The 21747-nt window shown below is 38.6% G+C and overlaps 1 protein-coding gene across 4 annotated transcripts in view; it reads right to left on the bottom strand.

Moving 5' to 3' along the window:
- cacna1c (calcium channel, voltage-dependent, L type, alpha 1C subunit) overlaps nt 1–21747 on the bottom strand; it is a 261395-nt gene that overhangs the window by 182714 nt on the left and 56934 nt on the right. For all 4 annotated transcript variants that reach the window (XM_061959443.2, XM_061959444.2, XM_061959445.2 and 1 more), the window contains exon 2: nt 4263–4668. In XM_061959443.2, the coding sequence (XP_061815427.1) occupies nt 4263–4668 (406 nt within the window). The remainder of the gene's footprint in view (nt 1–4262; nt 4669–21747) is intronic.

Genomic DNA, 21747 nt, shown 5'->3' with positions numbered 1-21747 from the left:
CGCACGTGGGGCTGTGTCCTTTGACAACACCTCCATCCATCATCTACGTTGTTATGCAATTCAGCTAACGGTGCAGGCAAAGAAAGGGGTGCATGGATAAAGGCTATTGTCGAGACATTGGGAGGATGCAGGATGGATGGATGGAGCGTAGGAGGACCCTCGGGAGGAGGGATGAACGCGGCAAGAGTGTGACGAGAATGAAGCATCCTCTTTAATCCGAGCATGTGAGTAAACAAAAAGAGCTCAGGATGAAAGCGAGAGGAAGAGGAGGAGGAAGCTCACATATATTGAAAGCCAGAGGGCAGAAGGTTTGATTAAGGAGCCACCAGGGAGTCAAATTTCTCCTTGTAACTTTATTTTAAAGTCCTCCTCTCCATTTTACTCTCATTGTGCTTCCTGTCTTGTTTGTGTCGTATCAATAAATATCACATTTTGAAGAGGATTTTGAATGTATTGTTTGTTTGCACGATCAAACACAACCTACTCAACCCATTTTTTTTATCCAACGTAATAGACAGGTGGAAGAAATTATTATTAGAGTTTGATGCAACATTTAGATATAAATGCTCATAAATGGTAGAGTCCTGTCTGTATTCTGTTGCTCTACATTAGTCAAGAAATAATAATAATAATAATAATAATAATAATGGATTCAATTAATATGTTGCTTTTTTTTCTCGTGACTTAAAACTTGTGACACTGAGAAGTCATCATTTATTCACTCCACATTCACATTGATGGTGGTAAGCTACATTTAATAATAAGTATAAACACTGATGCTTGTAACATTTAATGATAATACTAATAAACACCTTATTGGTGGTAAGCAACATTTAATTATGATGATAATATTAATAATAATAATAAACCCATTTATGGTGGTAAGTAATAATAAATATAAATACCATGATGGTGGTAAGCTACATTTAATGATAATAATAAACACTTTGATGGTGGTAAGCAACATTCAATGATAATACTAATAATGGTAGTAAGCTACATTTGATGATAATAATAAACACTAGAATGGTGGTAAGCTACACTTAATGGTAATAATAAACACTTTGATGGTGGTAAGCTACAGTGAATGATAATACCAAGAATGGTGGTAAGCTACATTTAATGACAATAATATTAATACACATTAATGGTAGTAACCTACATTTAATAATGATAACCGTAATATTAATAATAACATCAATAAACACATTGATGGTGGTAACCTACATTAGTTTCAGTTCTGTTTCAGTTCAGTTTCAGTTTATTTCGAACACGCATATGATACAATGTAATGCATCACATACTTCCAGTTGTTTCATTACAGCACGTCCGATAAATGATAATAATAATAAAAAAAACACATTGATGGTGGTAAACTACATTTAATAATATTACTAATAATGATGGTAAGCTACATTTAATAATATTAATATTGGTGGTAAACTACATTTAATTATAATAGTAATAATAATAATAGTAAAATACATTTTGATGGTGGTAAGCTACATTTGTAGCCACAGCTGCCCTGGGGTAGACAGGCCAAAACGTGGCTGCCAATTTGCGCCTACCACTTCTCCGATCACCACCAAACATGTATTTACATTCATACATCAGTGTGATCAGCACTGGGAGTAAGTTGGGTGAAGGGTCTTGCCTAAAGACACAATCTCAGGGACTAGGATGGCGGAAGATGGATTTGTAGCAGGAACCCACAAGTTTGTGGATGGCTGCTGTACAATCTGAGCCAAAGAAATTGGCTAATGTAAAAAAAACAAAAAAAACAGCTACATTCAGCTTTACAAACATTTTGTTTTGTATAGTGTGTTCTGACAAATTAAGAAACGGTTTGACCTCTTTTGCATGAACAAAGAAGTGGCCAAACAACAACAATCTTTATCTACCATTTGTTTCATGTCCAATAGGGGAAATTATCTTCACTTTTTGATGCCTCAGGCTTGCCAGAACTGCACTCCCCTGACTCAAATTAAGAGGTGCGCAGTGCTGTGGTCTTGCATCATCTTGTATAAACAACAAGTGGGCAAACAACAACACTGCACTATCATTTCCCCCACTTTGGTTTAAACAATGAATTGACTCTTTATGTTGCTTGAATCATGATAGAACTGTTTCCCCTGTGAATAGAATAAAAAAATGGTACAGTCCTGTGGTCTTACATCATCTTGCATTAATCAGGAAGTGGCCAAACAAACAAACAACAGCGGCAATTTTTGATTATGATTTTTTTCCGCTTGTGTACGAAAAATTCATGGTCTCTTCTCACTGTCATGACATAACTGTTCTCCACTACCTACAACGAAACAATGGTATTTTCCTGTGGTCTTTCTTACGTCTTCGTGCATCAACCAGGAAGTGGCCAAACAATAACAACAACGTTTCGCTACCATGTTTTCATTTCCGCTAAAAGGAATTTAGCTTCACTTTTTGTCGCCTCAGCCGTACTAGAACACTTTTCTCCCTGACTAGAATAAACAATGGTACAGTCCTGTGGTCTTACATCATCTTGCATCAATTAGAAAGTGGACAAACAAACACAAGAGCAGCCCTCTAATTTTTTATTTTTTTTTCAATTTAAAATGTATGGTCTGAGACAGCCATGCCTACAACAAAACAATGGTACAGTCCTGTTGTCTTACACAAAGCAGAAAGTGGACAAACAAACGCAACAATGCTACTCAAAAACTTTTGTTAGACTAGAGCAGGGGTCGGCAACCCAAAATGTTCAAAGAGCCATATTGGACCAAAAATACAAAAATCTAATCTGTCAGGAGCAGCAAAAAATTAAGAGCCTTATATAAGTCTTATAATTAAAGCGACACATGATCAAAGTGTCTATATTAGTTATATTACACTGCAAGCTCTTATATGTAAAGCGTCTGCTGTATTTGGATTTGATGTTGTTCATGTTTGAGAATATCCGCTTGCACATGTAATTGTTTTGTTTGCAAAAGCCACCTGCCTGACCCTACGCCGTGCTGAAAGAAACGTGTGTCGCAGGCTGACTCAAATCTTCGTTGACAGAAATGTTGAAATGTTATATTTATTCTACATTCTCAACCAAAGTAACCAAAGTGACGTCGTAGGGAAAATTGATGATCAGTAATTTTTAGGTATACTGTTTTTTTAATGCCTCGCGAGTGACACGCCCCCTCACCAATCGACCCGTCGAGCTAATGGGCAACCCTGATGTAAACAAACTGCGGTGCGTTTATGAACCGCCGAAATGAGTAGGACAAAACAGCGCTCTCATTAGTGAAGCATGAACACAAACATATTAAACAGTGGACTTTTTAACAATTAGGAAAGTTTATTTCATCGTTGTCCTACATAAACCATATTAAAACAAAAAATATATTTTTTCCCCTATTTTTGAAAAACCTCTAGGGCAGTGGTTCTTAACCTTGTTGGCTGTACCGAACCCCACCAGTTTCACATGCACATTCACCGAACCCTTCTTTAGTGAAAAATAAAATGTTTTTATTTATTTATTTTTTTTAATTCAAGACAAAGTTATATGTTTTTTTTTTACTAGTGCACAAAATGAACCGTGCATGAACATCACCTTGTTCAAAGAACAAAACTAACACAGTGCATGAACTCACAACAAATTACACACTTGCAAATCAGATGGAAAATTAGAGGGAACATTGTTTGGGGGTATCCATAATACTTAGACTTCTTTCTTTTTGTCATTCAAATTTTAATTTTACAGTACAGATACGCTAATAGGGAGAAGTTTTTATTTACACGATTGATTGAATGAAACTTTTATTAGTAGATTGCACAGAACAGTACAAATTCCATACAATTGACCACTAAATGGTAACACCCGAATAAGTTTTTCAACTTGTTTAATTAAGTCGGGGTCCACGTTAATCAATTCATGAGTCTGGTGTGTCCGCTGCGGCAGAGGCTCTGCCGAACCCCTGAGGCCGACTCACCGAACCCCTAGGGTTCGATCGAACCCAGGTTAAGAATCACTGCTCTAGGGTGACGCTGAAGAGCCGCGGGTTGCCGACCCCTGGACTGGAGGAATGACATCGTTTGCTGTTGTAATTTTACTCACCCACCCCTCGTACTCCAGAACCAAAAGTGGTATGTTCCCATTATCTTACATCACCTGATGATTAGTTTGACTTGATGTTGTTTTTGCTAATGGTTGTGGAGCTTCACTAAATAGCATCTATCACCATGGCAACAGCTAATGCTCTGTTAAGTTTGAACATGAGACAAGGAAAGGATACTTCCATTCCACGATGCTGATGCAGGCCCGTCTTATGGGGTTCTTGAGCGTGAGGCAAAGCAGGGCCCTGGGAGGTCGCGTGGCTGTGGTGGTGGTCTGTTTCTTGGGCTTGGAGCTGTAGTGCTGCCTTTTCCTTTGCGTGGAGCTGGCCGTGGAGATGGGCCCGCCTCCTCCCGACACCAGCCCCGCCCCTCCGGTCGAGGCCGCGTTGCCCATCATCTTGGCCTGGCGCGCCGCGTCAATGGCGGCCTGCCAGCTCAGGGCGGCACCCGGCGTGGCGATGTGCTCGGGGGCCAGGCCCACCACGCCGCGGTTGACCCCGCCTCCATCGTGGTCCCCGCTGTGCTCATTGGCCTGGGCTGGGGGCGGCAGGCGAGGGAGGGGGGGCGGAGGAGAGTAGTCGGAGCCTGCAGTACAAAGATGAGGGTTTTAGTGAATACATGAATATTGCCCTAATACATTTGGTGCTGTTAACATGATAGATGTGAACACATAAACATTAGGGGGTGCACAAAAAAATCGATTCACATGGTGATTCTTATTCATCCTGATTCTAAATCGATTCATAATTGAATTGACAATTATTATTTTTTTTTTTAAAAGAAGCAATTTTTCAAAAATACATTTTTAAGCCATGTCCATGCAACCAACCTGTAACCTATTTTGAAAAAGTTTCATTATGATTATTATACCAAATAATACATTGCGAGAATCGGTTTGAATCATGTTAAATTGAGAATTGGTTCTGAATCAAATCGTAACCCCATGAATCGGAATCGGATCAAATTGTTAGGTGCCCAAAGATTCACACCTCTAAAAAAGCATACATTGCAGCACAGCAGGAGTCAAAGTGAAGACCCTTTGGACACAAGCCACATTCAACACCACTCATCCACACACCCGGAGCACTTTGAACACATTAAAAGCTGTTCTCTCTCAGCAAGTAGCAGATAGCACCATTCAAGAACAACAATTCTGCAACACGAGTGGCAAGTAAGAGACGGTATTACAATAATCTCAAACAGATTACACTCCCACAAAGAGGAGAGTGAATTAAAATCCCAAAAGAGAGCACATCCTTCAAGCTGCCTGCTTAGCCAGATTAAACACACTTATAACATCCGCTCACTATGACACCGAGCTGGGATTGCACACATGTGCTCATCCTGCAGCAGATTACGCTGTACAATTTGAGGAGAACCGTGCATGTCCGACCTTTTAGTATTTGCTTACCCAATATAAGAATTCAGCACTTTTTTTCTCATTTGATGTTATTTTCAAACATTAAGATGTAACACCTGATAATTATCAGTGGAGTAGATAATAGTGGAAGTGAAGCCAAAGTCACTGCAGCTGTTATCTAATCAACGATAAAGACGGGAGTCAGATGATATCACACTCAAGTGTCATGGCCGCAAACATACATTCATTAAAGTGTTTTCACTGTGGCCATTTGTTAGTTTATTAGCGGTGTTATGCTAAAATGTATGTGGGTGATTTTGGCAACACTTTGTGGAGCGGTGGGGAAAAGGTCAAGGAAGAAGTCTTTACATTCTGGAATCTGGTGGTCACAGCTTTAAGATAATACTTTCACAACACTGTATTTAAAAAAATTTGGATATCATTACTGAAGATGAAATGCATAATATGCAGGAGGTTTTAGAATAGTTTGCGCTTTACTATGGACGCCGCCCCCCAAAAAGGGTGAAGTCATCTAACATAAAGTCAGATACTGTATTCTGAAGTATCATGGCCACACACACACATACATTTGTAAAAATTGTTGTGTTTTTCTCGGTGCAGTTTGTACGTGTATTAGCAGCGTCAAGTAAAAAGTTAAACAGAAGATTTTTAAAATACTTAGTAAACCTGTGAGACAGTCTTATTTTATTTGTTTTTTTAATTTTTATTTAATTTTTATTTTTTATTGCAAGACAGTCTTAAATTCTGGTACTCTATTCAGTAAATAATGAGCAGATATTGATGATAAAAAGGGTGGGTCCTAGCCCTAAGCAGAATTGCATTTAAAAAAAAGTGTTATTGTTTATGTAAAAAACCTTTTTGACTTTCTTAATCAAACTTGAATTTATTTTTGATGCATGTTTTGTACTCAAAGAAATTGATAGGAAAGAAAATGTTTTTTTTGTTGTTTTTTTTGTGGAAAATAAATAAAATAAAAATACCACAATTAAGATGTACATTTGTAAATTTGACTGGGATTTGAACCCAGCATTAACCCATGTGCACTATGGGGGACGGTGAGAATACTATAGGGAAATTTGTGTTTCGATTTGTATCAGTACCGTGGAAGGAAGGGACTTGGAATAAGTGTGTTCTAAAATTTTATTTGACCTATCCTGTCATTCACTATGTAACATTTTACGTGCACAACTCTTAATGCAAAACAGGACCCCCCATGGATCTCGAGGTTCTACGCCCAGCACCTGATCTTTGCATAGGGAGGGACCGTCCTGACTATCTAGTATCTAGTTACCACAATATCAGAATTTCAGTAGTTGATACCAAAACCTATTTATTTCCACGATTCTCGCTGCTTTATAGAAAAGTGTTTGAAAGCGTCAAGTATTTAAGATCAGTGTGCAACAACATAATTTAAATATCAGTATCAACTGCCAAGAGATAACTACAGTATACTCTCACAAAAAGAACAGCACTGTTCCCAGCATATCAAAACAAACAATTGTGTGCTCATAAATACGATCATAAATAACAACAATAGTCAACTATTTTACAATCTAAAAAGAACAGCAGTGTGGTGGAGCCTTCAAGTATATATAACATACAACATTGTTATTAAAAGGATTTCATTATGGTGGTAGTGTGACCTCATCATGTCCTTTGTAATGAATTAAGCTAATAAAAAGCCTAAAACATATACAGGAGAAACCAAAACAATTTGAATATGGTGCATATGTTTGTTTTTTCCAGCATTAAGATTTACAATGTGAAACGAACATATGGCAGATTCATAACATGCAACTCAGGATATTTCAAGCCTTCTTTTGATCTAATTTTGATGATCATGTTTTGCAGTTTATGAAAAATCTCAGAAAATTTGGGAGTTTCAAAAACTGTAAAAGCATGATCATCAAATGTACTAAAAAAATAAAGGCTGGAAATATTTCACTTTGTAATGACTTTATGTCACATATTGGTTTCACATTTAAAGTTGAATTGCTGACATGAATACACTTTTGTACGATATTCACATTTTTGGAGTTTCACTTGTATCTAAATAACAATCTTTATGTTCTTATTCCTTTTAAGTATCAACATTTTAGAGTTTCCTCTTTACGGTATATGCTTTTTGGAACTATTTCTTTATTTGTTTGTTGTATTTCTCCATTGGGCCATAAACAAGAAGTGCGTTCAACACACGTTGCATTCCTGGTAAAATAAATAAAGCAGTGGTTTTCAAAGTGTTGCCCAACGACAGAATATTAGAGAGGAAACCCTAAGCTGCGTTTTCTTAGCAGTTATGGAAGTAATAAAGGTTGGCTTCAACACACTGTGATAATGCATACTCCATGGGCTTGTGGTGGCGGATCTCCGCTCTCACTCGCACTGTGAATACTTTTGTGACCACTTGTATTTAATTACAAAAATAAACACGCAAGATACACCTGTCACTCTGAATATGTACCTCTACATATAGGAGTAGGAAGAACCAGAGCTTATTTAATCCTACCCCTTTTCATTCCATAGCAATTTTATCCCATTTCCTTGTTCTCTGTAACAGAACAGTGAACAAATAAATAATAAATGAATAATATACCATAGTAAGTAAACAAATATTAAATACATCAATAATATTGATCTCAAAAGAAAAAAAAAGGGCTCAAGATGTTCATCATAATTATTGTTCTGTGTACTTTGTGAACACTTGTAGTTTGAACAGTCTCTTAAACTGAATCATATTGGTGCTTTGTTGGATTTCTTTGGTTAATCCATTCCATAATTTAATTCCACATACAGATAAGCTGAAGGTTCTAAATGTTGTACAAGCATACCGATGTGTTAAATTTGATTTTCCTCTAAGGTTATATTTCTCCTCTTTTGTTGAGAAGAATTGTTGTACATTCTTGGGTAGCAGGTTATAGTTTGCTTTGTACATCATTTTAGCTGTTTGCAAATGCACCAAATCGTTGAATTTCAATTTTTTGATTCAATAAATAAAGGGTTTGTATGTTCTCTATATCCAACATTATGTATTATTCTAACTGATCTTTTTTGTAACACCGTTAGTAAATGAAGCACACATTTGTAGTTGTTTCCCCATATAATAACTCAGATATGGTAACAATAGCGAGCAGTAAAGAATATGAAGTGATTTTTGAACATGTTTTGCTTTATGAATTCATTGTATGTATGTATTGTATGTATTTTTTGCGTGTTGATATGAACTTGGTATCGAAGTATCCATACTTTTGATAACCCGAGTATCTTCAAGGATAAAAGGAGATGATACTGCATGAAATAGAACTGTTCCTTTCACCTTGGTGGAGGTCTTTTATCGCCACAAAAAATAGTCCAGTCGGCCAAATCTGTGCTTCCATCACCAAATAGAATATCAATAAGACTAATAAGCCTGACGGAGACGACAGTTCTTTGAGGTTTTGGCAAGCAAAGCGTGATTGCCACTTCCTCTGTGCGTTACATGACATGCTGTCATTATCACTGTCACCATGAACACTACTTTTAACGCTGATAATATTTTTATACAGTTTATATGCCATCTTGCAGGCGTACACACAAAAGAAGAAGAAGAAGAAAAGCGGTTCTCTGTCATGTCTGCACTAATTAGCGTCCAGCAACGTGGAACTTGCAAGCGGGCCAACTAGGATGTGGCAAACTCTGCTGGAGCACACGACCTCCTTAGCAGTGACACACAGCTGTGCACACGAGGCCAGCACGCACACTTTAAAGCGACGAGAATGGAAGTTCAAGCCAGCAGGACATTTCTTCAAATGGACAAAGCAGCAATTTCCTACATTCATACAATGAATAAATAAATGCCGGCGTCCATGAATGCAAAATGAGACATTTTCTGTCCCGTCAACAATGAAGTGCATTAAGTGATGTGAGCGAGGTGAGCAGCACAATCGACACCTGGATTTATTCATAAGACATCATGCAGGAGGTGCAGATGATGTCTAACAGAGGCCAGCCAGTGAGGTTGTGCCATGTGTAGGTTTGTAAACGGCATTCTATTCCCTGACACTTTTAAAGCTTGCGCCACAATGACAGCTCAGGCTTTTAGCTTGCTGTCTAGCACGCTCATCTCGCATTCGGGTGAACCCAAATTCAAGCCATGGGTGGACCGGAAAAAGCAGGGTCTGGACTAGGATGCTCTCATGGCCTGCACTTTGTTACCTTATAATATGTGTTCACTCTGGTTAGTTAGTTAGTTAGTTAGTTAGTTAGTTAGTTAGTTAGCAACAACTCAGAATGTAATGGGTGGATTTTGTTTAAACATTCAGGAAATTTCAGAAATAGAACAAGAAAAGTGATTACTTTTTGGGATTCAGGACTTTTTTTTTTTTTTTTTACTATTGAGAGAATGCTTCTCTAGCTACTTATTTGACTTATTATTTAGGCTTAAAAACAAGTTCAGACTACATGAGCATATTTTTTTTCAATTACATTTCGTTTGATAATTTTTTAACTAATTAAAATGGTTGATTAAGAAGTATTTATGTTATTTTCTTGTTACAAATAGATTATATATATATATATATATATATATATATATATATATATATATATATATATATACACATACTGTATATATATACATATATATATATATATTTACACACATATATATATATATATATATATATTCTACACAGTTAAAGTTTGATATAGTTTATAGGGCTGTGGATCTTTGGGCACCACATGATTGGATTTGATTCGATCCTTGGGGGTAACGATTCAATTTCAAACGATTCTCATTTCAAAATCAATACTTTTTTTAATAACATTGGGTGCCGGTTCCATGATTAACTGCATTCATCCATAAAATAGATAAACAGCTCTGATACATTTCTATATTACTTAAAAGAAAACTGGTTTTGTTTGATACAATTCTACCCAAACATTTACTAAATTGACTGGACAGGACATTTAGTGGGGGGGAAAATAGATTTAGAATCTTTTGAACCGATTCAAAATTGTTACAAATAAGATTAATTCGAAAATTGATTTTTTTTGACACACCTGATCAATAATTTTAATTTTAATTTTCAATTCCAATACGATATCAATATTGGAGCCTTGAGTATTGGCCGATATTGATTCAATAAGATATCAGCAGTAACAATACAAAGATGTACTATTTTTAATGTGGAATGTTAGAACACTTTTGATCAAGCGAAATTAATCAAACAGAGAACAATGGTGGGTATAAAACACTAACCTATTCATAATTAACTATCTGGAATGGATATGTGCTGCCTTTAAGTTGAAGTGGAGTGGTAATTAGTTTTTTGGTGACACCTACTGGCCACAATAATTCATGACGTTAGGCTCATGATGCAGTAAGTTGACACGTTTGCTACTGGATACTTTCTAATACACTTCTGCCTTGGAGACGTTGTATGTGTAAGTAATATACAACTATCATTATTTGATACTTGTTTGTATTGAAAAATGTGCTGTTAAGACTGCAATATTGTTCAATGAAGGACGTTACATATGTCTAGCTTGTGTGCTATTGTGTGCTTAGCTGTTGTGTGGCTGCTAGCTCCTATAGCTTACCATGTTTACCTTTTTTAAACTGCTAAAACTTGACTGCTTGTGTCAGAATGCTTATATTAGACATTTTACAAGCAAGTCAAAATCATCCAATACTTTTTTGTTGTTGTTGCTGATACTGGACCAAATTCCGATATCAATATTGGCTCGACACCCCTAATTTCATATATAATAGATTATATTTATGTATATATATAAATTAAGCATAAAGTTGATTTTTCATCCATTTTATTTTTCCTTAAATGTAATTCAATAATTAAATCAAAACAGTAATATATTATATAAAAATAAGATGTAATAAATACATAGTTCAAACACATAACAAATCAAGTGGTGCTTATGTTGAGGAGGGCTTGTTCACGCGGCGCCTTCGTGCCGACCTTATACACACACACACACACACACACACACACACACACACACACACACACACACACACACACACACACACACACACACACACACACACACACACACACACACACACACATAGTGCAGGCAGCTGATATTAATAACTACTTATTAATATTCATCTGCAGTGGAGAGATGTGAGGCCAGAGTAACCCAGATAGCAGCCTGTCTCTCTACCTGCACTTTTGGCTACTTAGCAACAGCATCATGCTAACATCGTTGTAGCCAATGCTCCCTCTAATTTTTCATGTGTGTGAGCAAACGCAAAAACTCCCTGAGCATTCAGTGGAGCCCATGTGAGCAACATCAGACGTGCACACTGTGGCTACACCAGCAGCACACCTGTCCCAAACCTGACTAAATAACAAGTTCAATCTCCATCCATCCAACCATTTTCTACCGCTTGTCCCTTTCGGGTCGCGGGGGGTGCTGGAGCCTATCTCAGTTGCATTCGGGCGGAAGGCGGTGTACACCCTGGACAAGTCCCCATCTGGGGCCAACACAGATAGACAGACAACATTCTCTTATTATTATAATCAAATGACAGCAGTCATTTCCATTAGGTTATTTTCTAATATAAGTGTTTAGGCCCATTTACAATGACAATAACAAAAAATATTGTTTTTCATGAACTGTGTACTAGTATTGTTTGTTGTGTACTTGTATTGTTTGTCTGGGTGGAGGTCCTGCTTTGGAAATAATTTGTACCCCTTTCCGACATTGCATTTAGTTCCCATTAAAACATTCACATGTTGCACAATGAGATGTAAGCAGGAATTCATGTGTACATTCCTGCAACTTTCTGTTTGTAAAAAATATATTTTTATTAGTATTTATTTAATATACTAACAGCATTTCATGATTAATATTTACAAATTAAGATTCCTAATAAATGACACTGGAATAAGCACACATTTGATTGGTAAATCATAGTGTAACGACCTGGTATTACACTTTATGTGTGGTGTTGGAGTTGTCCGACTTTTTGTGTGGCTGTAAACGCATCACTGGCTAAGTGCCATATGTGCATGTGTTGGCACAAGTGAGAAAGAGCGAGCGGCTGCTGTTGATATAACAAAGTTGCTTTTGGTCTGGTTTGTACTTCAGAAAATGACCAGTTTTGCTAGATATCATTTTTTTTTACTAATGTTTTGGTGATGTGTTTATGGCCGACCATAAAGAGTTTTGCTCAGTAAAGTGATCGATGGAATTCATGTCCTCAAAGCGTCTAGACCAGGGGTCGGCAACCTTTACCAGTCAAAGAGCCACATTGATCAGTTTCACAAATTATAGAAAACAATGGGAGCCGCAAACATTTTTTGAAATTTAAAATGAAATAACACTGCATACAAAGTTTTTTTTTTGCTTTGTGCCATGTATAAACCAGGGGTCTCAGACACGCTGCCCACACCTTAATATGGAATTTGAATGCTGGTGCGGCACGCGGGTTTTGTATGAATGGCGATTGTCAGCGTCATACGTACCGAGATGGTACAGTATATAGCACCAACTACAACCAGCGTGCCTGATCAGCCACACGTTCTGTGGGCTTCCGCTTGCTCACGTAAGTGACAGCAAGGCATACTTGGTCAACAACCACACAGGTTACACTGACGGTGGCGGTATAAAAAAAACTTTAACACTCTTAGTAATAATGCGCCACACTGTGAACCCACACCAAACAAGAATGACAAACACATTTCGGGAGAACATCTGCACCGTAACACAACATAAACACAACAGAACACATACCCAGAATCCCATGCAGCCCTAACTCTTCCGGGATACATTATACACCCCCGCTACCAAACCCCGCCCACCTCAACCGACGCACAGAGGGGGGGGGGGGGGTGATGTGTGAGGGAGCAGGGTTGGGGTGGGGGCGGGGTTTGGTGGTAGCAGGGGTGTATAATGTAGCCCGGAAGAGTCAGGGCTGCATGGGATTCTGGGTATTTGTCCTGTTGTGTTTATGTTGTGTTACGGTGCAGATGTTCTCCCGAAATGTGTTTGTCATTCTTGTTTGGTGTGGGTTCACAGTGTGGCGCATTATTAGTAAGAGTGTTAAAGTTGTTTTATATGGTCACCGTCAGTGTAACCTGTGTGGCTGTTGACCAAGTATGCATTGCTGTCACGTACGTGTGCAAGCAGAAGATGCATACTGTAAAAAAAGTGGTTTGGCTTGCACACTATTAATACAGATTGTAGAGGGCGTCAAATGTTGTACCATCATGGCACGCCCTTATTATAGATGTAAGGGTGAAAATCGGTGAATATTAATCCCGGGAATTTTCTGCGAGAGTCACTGAATTCCGGAAGTCTCACAGGAAAACCGGGGGGTTCGGCAAGTAAGCTGCTGAGCCGCATCAGAGTGATCAAAGAGCCGCATGCGGCTCCGGAGCCGCGGGTTGCCGACCCCTGGTCTAGACAGACGTTACAATATTTAAACAATGATGACGAAAACTGTTTTCTCTGTCGTGTCCGTGTGTCAAAAATTGTTATGCGCTTATTTTTTATTTGATTTTGTGCGTGGCATAGATTTGCAGTGCACAGAGGACGCTTGAGCAGTGCGCAATTGCACATGCGCGCACTTTAGAGGGAACGTTGGTTGTAGCACATCAAAAAAGATAGCATCTGCAAAAAGGGAGGAAACTCCTTATTTGTACAACTTCCTGTGCAGTATATGTCCTAGTATTTTTCTCCAAATATTCACCTTAAATGAGAAATGTGTCCATTATGTCAAGTAGGTTACCATGGTGACAATGTTAACAGTTAAACAGCAACATTAGCAACGTTAGCATGCTACAGTCTCTCCCCGTTTGCTGCGTCTTCCTGCTCTCTCTCTCTCCGCCGCCCTTTACGTCCGCCGACAAAGGGCACATGGCGGCGTGCATATGATGTATGAATGGCGGCGCTCTTAGCCCGGAGTGGCTTCCGCTAAAGTAATTGCACACGTTCTCGAGAACGTGAATGGAATCCGCGTCCTTGCCAAGGTCTGCTGCACTGAAGCATCGGAGACACACAATGCCAACCGTTAATCCTAAAAACAGGTTATTGTGTGTGTTTTTTAGCATCTTATTTACGACACTTTTAAAATGTGCACTTCTCCATGAACGCATCACAATTTGATGGAGGTCAGCCATCGCACTCGCTTCCTCTTTGACGGTGGAAACTAAGCGTGGAACTTTTCCATCCTCTCCTCATTCCTCAGCATTTTCAAAGACTTTCAATAAGTCCTCCAAATGGAAGTTGAGGGTTGCCTTGGCGACCATGTACAGTACTATGATAAACATAAAGACACATACTTGACATCATGCTGCGAATTACGCTGACTGAACTCATTCTATCCATTCAGACTTCAACAGCGCCATGATGTCATCTACAGTACTACCTACACCTGCGAGCACATTGTGTTCCAAGACCGAGCTAGTAACTCAGAACACTTGCATCTCATAGCAGCTCGCCCATTAAAATCAATTTAAATCAGTTTAATGCGTGCTTGGCCCTCCCAAAACGCCACCATCTTAACATTTAAAATGCCTTTTAAAAAGTAAAACAAACTTTTGGATCATAAATAATATTGGAAAATCAGTACAATAGAATGTGCAATAAACAACTACAGTTTTATGTAGTAATGGATCAATATTGTCTGGCTTTTATCTTGGGGAGTGGACCAATGCGTGTCCCCTTCACTGACTCTCCATCCAGCGTTGTCAAGTCTGCACGTCCCTTATTATACAGGTAAAAGCCAGTAAATTAGAATATTTTTGAAAAACTTGGTTTATTTCAGTAATTGCATTCAAAAGGTGTAACTTGTACATTATATTTATTCATTGCACACAGACTGATGCATTCAAATGTTTATTTCATTTAATTTTGATGATTTGAAGTGGCCAAACCATCACTGATGGTGGAAACTTTACACTAGACTTCAGGCAACGTGGATCCTGTGCCTCTCCTGTCTTCCTCCAGACTCTGGGACCTCGATTTCCAAAGGAAATGCAAAATTTGCATGGTTGGGTGATGGTTTGGGGTGCCATGTCATCTGCTGGTGTCGGTCCACTCTGTTTCCTGAGATCCAGGGTCAACGCAGCCGTCTACCAGCAAGTTTTAGAGCACTTCATGCTTCCTGCTGCTGACCTGCTCTATGGAGATGGAGATTTCATGTTCCAACAGGACTTGGCGCCTGCACACAGCGCAAAATCTACCCGTGCCTGGTTTACGGACCATGGTATTTCTGTTCTAAATTGGCCCGCCAACTCCCCTGACCTTAGCCCCATAGAAAATCTGTGGGGTATTGTGAAAAGGAAGATGCAGAATGCCAGACCCAAAAACGCAGAAGAGTTGAAGGCCACTATCAGAGCAACCTGGGCTCTCATAACACCTGAGCAGTGCCAGAAACTCATCGACTCCATGCCACGCCGCATTAACGCAGTAATTGAGGCAAAAGGAGCTCCAACCAAGTATTGAGTATTGTACATGCTCATATTTTTCATTTTCATACTTTTCAGTTGGCCAACATTTCCAAAAATCCCTTTTTTGTATTAGCCTTAAGTAATATTCTAATTTTGTGACACACGGAATTTTGGATTTTCATTTGTTGCCACTTCAAATCATCAAAATTAAATGAAATAAACATTTGAATGCATCAGTCTGTGTGCAATGAATAAATATAATGTACAAGTTACACCTTTTGAATGCAATTACTGAAATAAATCAAGTTTTTCAAAATATTCTAATTTACTGGCTTTTACCTGTAAGTTAAAGTTAAAGTACCAATGATTGTCACACACACTAGGTGTGGTGAAATTTGTCCTCTGCATTTGACCCATCCCCTTGTTCACCCGCTGGGAGGTGAGGGGTGCAGTGGGCAGCAGCGGTGCCGCACCCGGGAATCATTTTTGGTGATTTAACCCCCAATTCCAACCCTTGATGCTGAGTGCCAAGCAGGGAGGTAATGGGTCCCATTTTTATAGTCTTTGGTATGACTTGGCCGGGGTTTGAACTCACAACCTACCGATCTCAGGGCGGACACTCTAACCACTAGGCCACTGAGTAGGTATAAGCTACTTATTGACATAGGGTTGCTGCGTGTGTAATGGAAGCAAGCAGTGTACATGAGTAAACCTCACTCACAACCCAGTCTTTTAGCTCGGTAGTCAGCACGCTCGCCCCTAATGCAGACGATCAGGCAAGGGACCTAACCAGGTGGGTTACAGTGGTGCCGTGACCCGGATGAGAGTGAAGTTTAGGTGGGTGAGTGTAACGGAAGCCAGTCAGTGCTGTTGGGCCATGTGTACGTTAGCGAACATCACTCCTCGACAACTTTAAGAGCAATGCTGGATCCTGGAGGCCAGCCAGGGCTTTTAGCTCAGTAGTCTGCACGCTCGCCTCTCATGTGGACGCCCAGGCTTCAAGCCCTGTGCGGAACGGAAATGGCAAGGACTGAACTACGCATTTCTCTATGGCAGGGGTGTCAAACTCATTTTAGCTCAGGGGCCACATGGAGGAAAATCTATTCCCAAGTGAAATCATGGCATGATCACTTAAAAACAAAGACAACTTCAGATTGTTTTCTTTGTTTAAAAATAGACCAAACACATTCTGAAAATGTAAAAATCTTGTTGTTGTTTTTTACTGACATATTGCGGTTAATAGTCTATCTTCATTTGTGGTCATTTATACTTTCTGAAGAAATTATGTGATTATGCTCATCAGTCAAATATGCTTCCTAGTTATAAGTATATACAAAGAAATGTACAGATAATCAAAAGCATTTATTTGAGTATAAACATAAGTACGTAGTGTCCAGACACAGAAGTGTTGACACATAAATACTGTAGCTCCGCCCCCTCTGAAGTCAGGGAATCCAAAAATGTGCTATTTCGACATCCAGTGGACACATTTAAAACAGCAGTTTCTTTTATGTCAGCTAATTTTTATACTTTGCAAACTCATCTTGCGGGCCGGATAAGACATGTTCGTGGGCCGTACGTTTTACACCCCTGCTTTATGGCATCTGGCAACCCAATCTCTGACGTCTTTAAGGGACGTCCAGGAGAAGTCACTTCCGGGTTACAACACAAGAAGCGACGTGTTTGTCTGTCAACAAAGCTAATGTTCCACCATCCAGTTTGTCAGTCAGGACTAGACACACAAATACATCATACACAGCTTCTGCAGCTTCTCAATATTTTAATATATAAATGTTCATTGTTTGCAGCTTGAGTGATGCAGACTGACTCTACAGTGGAGCTTGGCTCGCCACGTCAGCTGCTAACAGGAAAGTTTCTCTGATTTGCTTCGCCTCCTTCATAATAACTTTCTTAGTTCTGATGGTTGGAGGGCAGGATGTCGATCTCTGAACAGCGCTCAAAGGCGCACATCAACTGTTTAATCAAAACCTATGCTTGTTTCTTGTGTAAATGAAGCCGGCACAATAACATGTAATCATATATTAGCTCTTTATTGCTCCAACGGCACAGCCCTGTTATACATATTACTTCAACAGAGATTGAAAAAGTATGGCTGCAATTAAAAGCATAACAAAAAGCTTTGAGACGGCTCGTATCTCGATTACTATTGAATTAGGTACCACTGTATTTATAACAATAATTATTGATAATTCTTAACAAATATAAATTATTTAATATTAGGATTATATATTACTAAACAATATTGCCAGTAGTAATTTACATATTATTTATTTAATAATTTATAATAATTTTCAAATGTACATACATAAGGAAATGACCTATTGCCAAGTAAGAGGGTGCAACTGTTCCTCGACACTGTCAACAAATATCGAGAATAAAATGTCGTTGTGACGTCATCACTAATGTTTTTCAGGAACGATGCAAGTCAGCGCGGTCACTCCAACGAACAACATGTTTAATATGGAACATTTTTTCTTATTCTTGTTAAAAACATGAATGCCTTGCTCATTTTGCAAATCAGAACTTGTTTTATTGACATTACATCTGTGATACGGGAGCATTTAAATTGGGGGAATGTTGGACATCTGAAGGATGCGGCCTCAACTCGGTAAGATAGTTAACTTGCACCTGGCTAGCTAGCTGACAAGTATAGGACGAAGTTCTATGGAAAATGGATTTAACTATCATTTTAGCCAAAGTCCGCAAGCTAAGCTTTGTTTAAATCAATTCAAGCACTTTTTAAAGCAGCGTAAATTTGCAGTGTGACATAAAAAAGCACAATAATAAACCTCACCCTTTCTACAGGTTGTGGAGGCATAAAAAAAATTGGTAAAATGGCCACTGCCCAGTTAGCTCATACACGTCTTTAAATCTCTGGATTGATGAAGTAATGTGCTGATCATTCTTACTGAGGACCCTGGGGAAAAAGAGTTAATATGGTTCATGGGGACCAAATTTAAATCATTTTGCATAATTCACACAAATTTGTACATGACTACTGAGGACCATTAAAAAAAAAAAAAAAAAGTTCCAATTAAATATGACATGATCCTCAGAATACAGCTCTACAGCTGTCCTCTTATAGGACGTTTCACCACTTAAATGTACCAGCTACAGCCCGATGAGGGGGCTGCTGTGCAAATGTCTCACACTCAAACTAACCAGTAAACATGTTTTATGGGCCAAAGCTTAAAAATCACTTAGGCGTCTTCAGAATGGATCTGACTATCATTTAAAAAGGTTTCCCTTTAGGGGACCTGTTTTTTTGTCTCCATACCGTCAGAGGTCCCCTAAAGGTGACTGTGTAAACAGAGCGATGTCCCCATTGGGTAAGCATTGCAAGAACACACACACACACACACACACACACACACACACACACACACACACACACACACACACACACACACACACACACACACACGCACAAAAGCACGCACACACACACACACACGCAAACACACAGCATTAGGCACCAATGCGCCAGTATCATAAAACATTAAACATATAATCTTTTAGACAGCTAAAACGTTACGAACTAATCAATAATACAACTCTATACATTGATTAGATTGCTATAAATACCAGGGGTAATTCGACAATCATTAATATACCACTGTGCAGCTTTTTAAACACGTCATCACAAAATGTTTGTATCTTTTTGAGGGCATTAGAGAGTTTTGGTGTAATGCTGCCTGTTTTTATTAATGCTGTTGTATAGTATATTAAAATTATACTATGTTTTTTTTGGTGTTATTTTTATTTCATAAAGTGATATAAAATATAAATATATATTTATGAATGAATTAGTCATCTTTGTTTTTAGTAAAAACATGCCTAAAATATCTTAAGCTGAATTTAAAAGTTGATGGCTAAATTAGAGCTACTGAATATGTGTACACTTTACAGTTTGATTAGTAGAATTCGTTAAGATAGTCAATGACTGACTGAGTTGAAAATAATATTGTGACAGTCAATGACTGACTGAGTTGAAAATAATATTGTGACTACAAAATCTAATTAAAACTGTCACAAAATAAAATAACCTGTGAAAAACAATTTTCACAATTACGGTAGAAAATGACAACTCAGTTGGCAAAATGTTACTGTAAAAAAAACAGTGATACCGTTCTTCTATTTACATTACTGCACTGTAATAGCCACCGTAAGTGTGACAGTAGTCATGTAACCATCAACATCTTTGGCCTCAGACCTGGTCCAATATCGAGTCTCGATACGTAAAATATGCAGATTTTTTTTACAGTGTCTGAACTAAAGTATTTTGGGAAAATAGGTAAAACAATTCCTTCCGAATCAATTAACCACTAATAAAAAAAACAATACTTGGCACTTTTATTTAGAGCTGCGCTAAGATGGTTTAGCCATGCCATGTTTTTTTGCAATTACAGTCAAAGTTTGTGGCTTCACTACATTGTGGATTTTTTTACAACGTATGCTATGTATGTTGGTCCTAAATGACAAATTTCCAAGCACAAACATGTCTGAATGAAGTAAAATGTTCACTACAACAGTAGTATTAACCACGAGATGAGACCAAACCAATCAGAGTGCAATGTTCAATATCATGGCCTCTGATAGGCTCAGCCTCAGGCAGCATCCAGTCCCGCCTTGAGGAGTGTAAATGTGAGAGTCGTGGGTGTTGTTTTGAGTCTAGAAGGCTCTTGCAATGTTGAAAACTGTATTTAGAAGTGTTTTTTATTATTTTGCTAAATGAAAATATTCAGTTTGTTATTATTTATTCGTACTTTCAGAAAATTCATTCACCACAGTCAAAATGTGGGTCAACAAAGATAGTTGCGAGTGCCAGCACTTTGATGAAGAGGTGAGAAACATTTTTGAATTTAACTGATACTTGGTCAATGCCACATGCTAACTTTAGCATGTTAACATGGTGACGTTAGAATGCTAGCTTTTTTTTAGCTAATTTCACAGGTATACAGTCATATCTTTTGCATCTCTGTCTGGACTGGAGCCTGCAGTGCCTCAGACTGGAAGTCTCTCCAGAGAGTGGTGAGGACGGTGGTAAAGATCATCAGGACTCCTCTTCCTCCTATCCAGGAAATCGCAAAAAGTCGCTGCCTGACCAGGGCTCAGAAAATCTGCAGAGACTCCTCCCACCCCCACCAAGGACTGTTTTCACTGCTGGACTCTAGAAAGAGGTTCCGCAGCCTCCGTAGCAGAACCTCCAGGTTCTGTAACAGCTTCTTCCCTCAGGCCATAAGACTCTTAAAGGCATCATAATAATCCCCTCAATTCCCCCCAAAAACGGATTAACTCGCTGGAATGTAAAGACAATATGACATACATCCGTGAACGTGGATGCATATGCAAAAGTGCAATATATTTATCTGTCCAGAAATATATGTATTTATATCTGCACCTTATTGCTCTTTTATCCTGCACTACAACAAGCTAATGCAACGAAATGTCGTTTTTATCTGTACTGTAAAGTTAAAATTTGAATGACAATAAAAGGAAGTCTAAGTCTAAGGTATGCAGTCATATGTTTTGTTACTTAATCCTATCTGGCTAGCGTGGTAGCTACTGTTTCAGTTCGGCTATGGCTTTTCAGCATTTACAAACAATGTTGTTTCCACTTCCTTTTTTTTCCCCTCCATTTTCCACTACTTCTACTATGGTGTGAGCGCTGGCTACCTCACCTGTCCTTGATTGGCAATCAGGTAGCCGCTTAAGTCAGCTTCGCGAGTAGGACATTATGGTTGTTTTGTGCGACTGCCAGTGGTTGCATTCCTTTTTTTTTTCCCTAATAAAAGGGCTGTTTACCTGCACGTTGCCTACCTGTCTCTGTATGCCAACAATACCGAGCTACAAACGTAACAAAAG

This window comes from Nerophis lumbriciformis, linkage group LG05 (assembly GCF_033978685.3).
Source record: "Nerophis lumbriciformis linkage group LG05, RoL_Nlum_v2.1, whole genome shotgun sequence".
NCBI lineage: Eukaryota > Metazoa > Chordata > Actinopteri > Syngnathiformes > Syngnathidae > Nerophis > Nerophis lumbriciformis.
This window is presented reverse-complemented; position numbering and strand designations above follow the sequence as displayed.